The following is a 6,301-nucleotide window of genomic DNA, read 5'->3' on the forward strand; positions in this document are numbered from 1 at the left end:
GATATTTAAGGCTAGATTCAATAAAATTCTAATCATCTAAAACTGTATTTATTTATTTCTTTTTTTTTTACTTTTAAAAGGAACAAATGTCAGCTTTTTCAAAATCCTTTCTAAGACTTCAAAAACCTTGAATCATATTAAGAAGCATAAAATGAAAATTGTTCATGAAAAGTTTTCAATTTCAAGCTTCATGTTGAGACTTTTTAAAATAAATAATAATTTTAAGAGTTATCCTTTCTGGCTGAGGATCGGATATCCTTAAAACACATTACGTTTGCTATTTTCAAGGGTTGAGAGATTATAATTGACTTTTTTCCAATCTATTTCTAAAGCTGAAAGAAACTTTTAAACCTGAGTTTCCGATAACGTACACTCGTAAAAACCGAATTATCCGGCAACATCAACCTTGTTGACGATAACATGTTTTCACCTAACGAGACATTTTAGATGCCTATTAACTAACCCTTAATTTTGATTTTTGATCTCAGTCTGCTTTCCTACAGGTATATGATTGTCCATACAATAACTAAACCATTTTATTTAATAGAATAAACTAATTTTGACTTCTACAAAAGCTAAAATGTGATGAAATATTCCGAAAGTTTTATAAAATATCATTTGAAAGAGCTTTATATCTTTAAAAAGAGAGCGATTTGGATTGTGCTTTTCGCTGTTGAAAGTATAATCATTTATCTGCCAAAGATCACAAACTTTGTTTGCTGAAGTATGCAATTATCGTTGAATGAAAAAATTTATAAAATGTCACATTTGTTTTCAAAACATTGTTTTCCTTGCACCGAATGCCCGATAACAACCGAATAGCCGATAACGCGTTGAGCAGTGTGTAAACAGATAAAACTTGTGTACTAATTAAATTGTTTAAACAAGCACATATGCTCTATCTGAGGAAAACCGTTATAATACATCTTTAAGATCGCACGTGTCTATACCCCCCCCCCCCCCGCCTTTTTAAAATTTAATTTAAAAAACATTTGATAATAAAATGAATATGAATTTCTACTGAAGTTCTATTTCAAGATGCCACATCAACAACTAAACTTTTGAAAATATTAAATTAACAATTCAAAGAGTATTTTACTTAATTTTAAAACATAAAATAATGGCTACGTTTTTTGTAATCAGGAGGAAAAGATCTCTGATATACGCCATATTTCGCTAATAAACGTCACTGAGAATAATTAATAAATTGTAAGTCTGCTGAAATGTTTTAAAGTTTTATGTGTTTTCCTTATGAAATATTTCTAAATAAATATTTCGACTATAAATTCATCATAGGAGCTTTTCAAAAATATCATCGGGGCATAAACAGTTATAAAATTATTTATAAAAAAAGAAAACAACAAATTAAACCCTCTTTTAAATTAAAAAAAAAAATTAAACCTCTGCATAGTCTCCCCGAGAGCGAGAACAATATGGACAGTACTTATCAGTAAATGTCAGCACTTGTCTAAGTTTTTCACCAGGGACAGTAAAACGGGTCAGTAATTGTCTAGGTTTATCAGCACCGACTAAGATTGTCAGCACTTTTCTAAGTTTATCAGCACCGGCAGTAAAAAGGACACTAATTGTCTGAGTTTTTTTTAGTAAAGGCAGCACATTGTCAGTAATTGTCTAAGTTCGTCAGTAAAAATGGGAATGTCAGTACGTTTTTGACTTAGTAGTGTGACCAATCGACAGAGGATGTTTATTCCTCCTTGACACCTGATACCACCTATGATGGTTTCAGGGGTCCGTCTTTCATGTTCTTTTCAAAAATGTACCCAGGTATATTGTGTACAAGTTTTTAGATCGATCAATACTCGTAATCATTATCTTCATTTCAATCTTTTAAGTCTAGTTTTGTTTTTGATTAGGCAATATGTAATCATTTCAATGTCTAGCAAAAGCTTTTTATGGAACCCATTTTTTGTGAACAAACAAGCTGAGTTTTTTTTTTTGTTTTTTTTGTTTTTTTTTTTTTCGTATTTTTGTGCTTTGTTATTTGGTGGTCAGTATACCCTCCCCCCCCCCCCCAAAAAAAAAAAAGAAAAAGAAAGATACTCCATATTTTTCAATTTCTAAAAATATTTCCTGATTCTCATTTGCATCCGTCATATGATTAAATGGCATTTTTCAATGTTTTACAAGTCTTGCCTAATTTATCAGAAATCGAGATCAGAGTACTTCTCAAGGTGTCTCATCGATCACCGGAACATCAATTAATAAAAGATTGATTTAGTATCTCTTGAGATCTGAAAATTGCAAAGACATAAAATGTATATGTACGTATATGGGAAGGTAATCACCTTTTGAAAAAGATGAAAAGATGAAATATGCACAAATTCTTATTTGAAAGAGTTTTGCATTTTCACATATTCATTATATTGTACTTTTACATTATTGATATATGGGAAATATGACGTCAGCTGTAAGTCAACAACAATTCGAGAACAGGTACGTTTTCAAATGTTCAATACATGCACAGTACCCATCAAGTGTGTTTATATAAAACCAGGCAAAGTCCAATTCGGAAACTCAGTCAGTGAAAATTAGTCCGGAAGTGTAAAAAAATGTCGGAAGAAAGAGCTAAAAGTTTATAGAAGTCTGAAAAATATGTCTGGTGCGAAAAGTATCATCGTTTGTTTCCCCATAGAACCGTGCAAGGTTTTTAAGCTTAGGAGAATACTGTGGTTTTTTGTTTATCAATTACTTTGTACATGTATTGGATATGGTAAAACATCCTTTACTACTTCAAAGTTTCGTATCCATAAATGGATTTCTGTGTCTCTATTTGTTGATCTTTGAACCTAAATTAATTACAGCCTCCGAATGCAAGGTTAACCTGAGATCATAAAGTTTTACGGGCTTGATCCCAACCCCGCCAAAACAGGTATGATTATTATTTAAAGGGGTACAGTAGAACAGTAGAAGTAATCATATTATTCAATGCAAAGTTTGTTAAATATTGCAGCTTACAGAAAACCACAGACCGAAAGGTTGACAACATTTTTATGCAGGCGGAGTGTTATTTTTATTATTATTATTATTACAAAAATATGATAAAAATAATAATAATGAATGGTAACAATATTTAAAACAAAACAACAGAAAATGGTAACAATATTTAAAGCAACCATTCCTTTGACAATGAATTTGTAAGATAAATATAAAAACACTAATTATGTAGCAGGCGTCGAAATATGAAAAACATACTATTTCCATTCTTAGGATAAAGATTTTTTTCAAAACAAATCATTTTCGTTTTGGTATAATTTGATTACATCCATCTAACATATATGGGTTTTCTGATATTCAAAACATTTAACAATAAGCTGCTAAATAAATCGCGAATGAAACTATATTTTGCAGAGCACGTGTGTGACTCGGACCTAACTTGAGTTTTATATTGAATTTTGTTCATACAAATAAAATAGAAGAAATGATCAGTGGATGTCAATTCCTTTAATTAACAATATCAATAATATTCCCTTTAAAAATTTCTAGGGTTTGCTTGATTAACATTTTTCTTGATGTGAAGTGTGTTATTCTGAAAACATAAGATCACAGAACACGAAAATGAAACAACTTTAATTAGAAAAGCTTATACCAACTCATTTATTATTACAATGTACCGAGATATATATAATAATGTTTCATACATACATATATCTTGTTTATGAAAATCACAAAAAGTTACCAAAAATATGAAGACTGTTCTTCACAATACATACCAGCCTCGTGTGAAGAATCAACTTCATATATTCTGGCCTCCAGAAGTTCTACTTTATCTTTTTCAGAGAGATCTTCATAAAATGATTTTACACTCTTGTAAGTCTTCAATTTAAATGGCACTAGTCGTTTCAAAGCCCGTGCTCGTATTTTTGGCATTTTGTATTCACTTCCGTAATAGTATGATTTTAATAAAAATTCCACCTCTTTTCTCATGGAATTATCTGTAGCTTCTCTAATGTCCATCTCTTTAAGAAGCCATGTTTCACATTTCCTGATAATTGAATTAACCTGGTATTCTTGGGCTAACGGTAGTAACCTCTCAATTATATCATCTAAAACAAGAAACAAGTTATATTTAGTTAAAGAAGTCCATAGAAAAAAATAACACACATTGAATAAAAGTACATTACTTTTGTTTATTCTGCTTTAGTTACATCGATATGTATAATTATTATTTAGCTAATAAATAGTATATAATAAAAAAAACTACTGAAAGTATAGAGAATTTGAGCATCCAACATCTACTTCTTATTATTTATTTTCCTTAACATATATATGCATTATACATGTAGAAGTTTGTGATCCCGTTTACAAAATTTCCTTCTTTTATCCACAATTTGCACATAAGCAGTCAATGGTTTCTAGCCTTGATATTTCAGTGAAACTCAAAAAGTCATTCTGTAGATAAAGCCAACACATTTTTAATCGTGCCTGTTTAAAACTGAATTATTTTCTTTATTGTCTTCCATAGAAAAAATAAAACACAGAGAATAAAAGTACATTAAGTTTGTTTATTCAGCATTTGTCAGATCGATATGTATAAATAGCTAGCAAGGTAAAAGATAATAATATTATAATGATTAGTTTACTTCATCTTTATAGTGCTAAATGACCTACCATACAGAAATTCTTTTACTTTCTGTTTAACATGTGTATCTTCCAAATGGATTCCTTCATATACTTCGAGTGATATTTGTACCTGATTGTTTTATCAAACGCCAAAATCACACATTTTATGAAATACATACCATCCAAATCCAAGTTTTTATCTGGCGATAAGCACATAAGAAATTTTTCGAAATCCCAGTAGGTTTTTCCGGGAAGCTCAATTTCCTTAGCATTTTTTTCTTTGAAATCGGAAGAAAACATTGCTTTGAAAACAGGAGATGCAATGGAAAGAATTAATTTAAAGGAGTACATCTTTCTTCCCTGTACAACAAAAGCAATATCCGTTCTTCCTGGTTCTTCAGGAAACTGATCGACCTCTATGTCAGTCAAATCTACCCTCTCCATTTCCATTTTCAGGAAAATGATATCATTGAATAAAATCAAAACACTTTAAACTGGATACTGTTCTGTACATTGATTGGTTAACGTCCTGTAATGTAGAGACACGGTATTCAGAGGTCAATATGTGGAACCACATTCGGCTTTTTAAATCTTTTATAAACGTCTATGGATAACCGTTTCGGACTACGATAAGGTATAATGATGTGTTTTACATGGTTTACTGACAGGGAAAATAAATGAATTTAACGAGGCCGAGTCTAATTCCAGTGCGCATAACTTTGCGCAGCTTTTTAGTTTCAGGCAGTCGTATCTGCAACATAACACCGATCCAAGTATTGTGATTGTAACACAAAATGAACATTATTTGTAACGTTTATGGGTCTTAAAATGTGCTTTTAAGACAATATTTAGGAATAAATGCAAAAATGGCTTTCACGACGTCACTGTTTTCTGGTTCTCTAAGCAATGCATGACGCTGAAGAATGACGCTTGGATCGCTTGAAGTCCATGAACATTTTATTAAACACTGTTGACAGAACATCAAAAGAAACATACCAGCTATCTAAACGTTGTTATTTTTTACCAAAATATTTCATCTTTTATAATACTGTTAGGATGTTATACTACAATTCTCAAAAACTGGAACATTTTACAAAAAGACAATTTGGGTAGATATATTAATCAATAAACCAATAATTGCTTACAATAAACACAAAAACACAGAAAAAGATGAATAAAACACGCTGTGACGGTACATATTGTCGTTTTGTACATACAGTACAGGCAGCGCGGATCCCGTATTATACCGCGTCCCCTCGGCGGTGTGTTAATCCTTTCCGCGTTACACCGTCGCGGGTTTTGATCGCGGTGCTACCTGCGACCATGTTTACACCGCGACGGGGCCAGCTACCGTTTTTCCTCAGCTTAGAGTTGTTACCTGTAAAGTGTTTCGATTTTTAATCGCGACGAAAAAAAGGGGGGTTAATTTATTAAAGATTATGGCTTACATTATAGCATGAATACCATTAAATGAATTTTTGATTTCGTCTTAAGTAATAACAAATTGTACAATAATTATTTATTTCCTATGTATTTTATCAATAGTCACTCAAAATCAGTTATTTCTCCAACTTAAAAAAAATATAGCTAGTGCGTGCGGTAAAATTGGATGAAATATCGTCAGCTCATTTACCGTATATATTTATTTAAAATCAATCATTCCAACATAAATTATTTTGAAATTGCTAAATAATTCACCTTATAACAGTAGCATTAGATT

At 31.1% G+C, this 6,301-nt stretch overlaps 1 protein-coding gene across 1 annotated transcript; it reads right to left on the minus strand.

The window, feature by feature from the left end:
• Positions 1-3,616: 3,616 nt before the first annotated feature.
• Positions 3,617-4,935, minus strand: LOC133177210 (uncharacterized). Its single transcript, XM_061312289.1, has 2 exons — positions 4,761-4,935; positions 3,617-4,064 (listed from the first exon to the last, which is right to left on the minus strand). The coding sequence occupies exons 1-2, from the start codon at positions 4,930-4,932 to the stop codon at positions 3,694-3,696; spliced, it is 543 nt and encodes a 180-aa protein (XP_061168273.1). The 5' UTR covers positions 4,933-4,935; the 3' UTR covers positions 3,617-3,693.
• Positions 4,936-6,301: the final 1,366 nt, after the last annotated feature.

This window comes from Saccostrea echinata, unplaced genomic scaffold (genome assembly GCF_033153115.1).
Source record: "Saccostrea echinata isolate AGI-Se365-2 ecotype Australia unplaced genomic scaffold, CSIRO_AGI_Sech_v1 ptg000104l, whole genome shotgun sequence".
In the NCBI taxonomy this organism is placed as follows: Eukaryota; Metazoa; Mollusca; class Bivalvia; order Ostreida; family Ostreidae; genus Saccostrea; species Saccostrea echinata.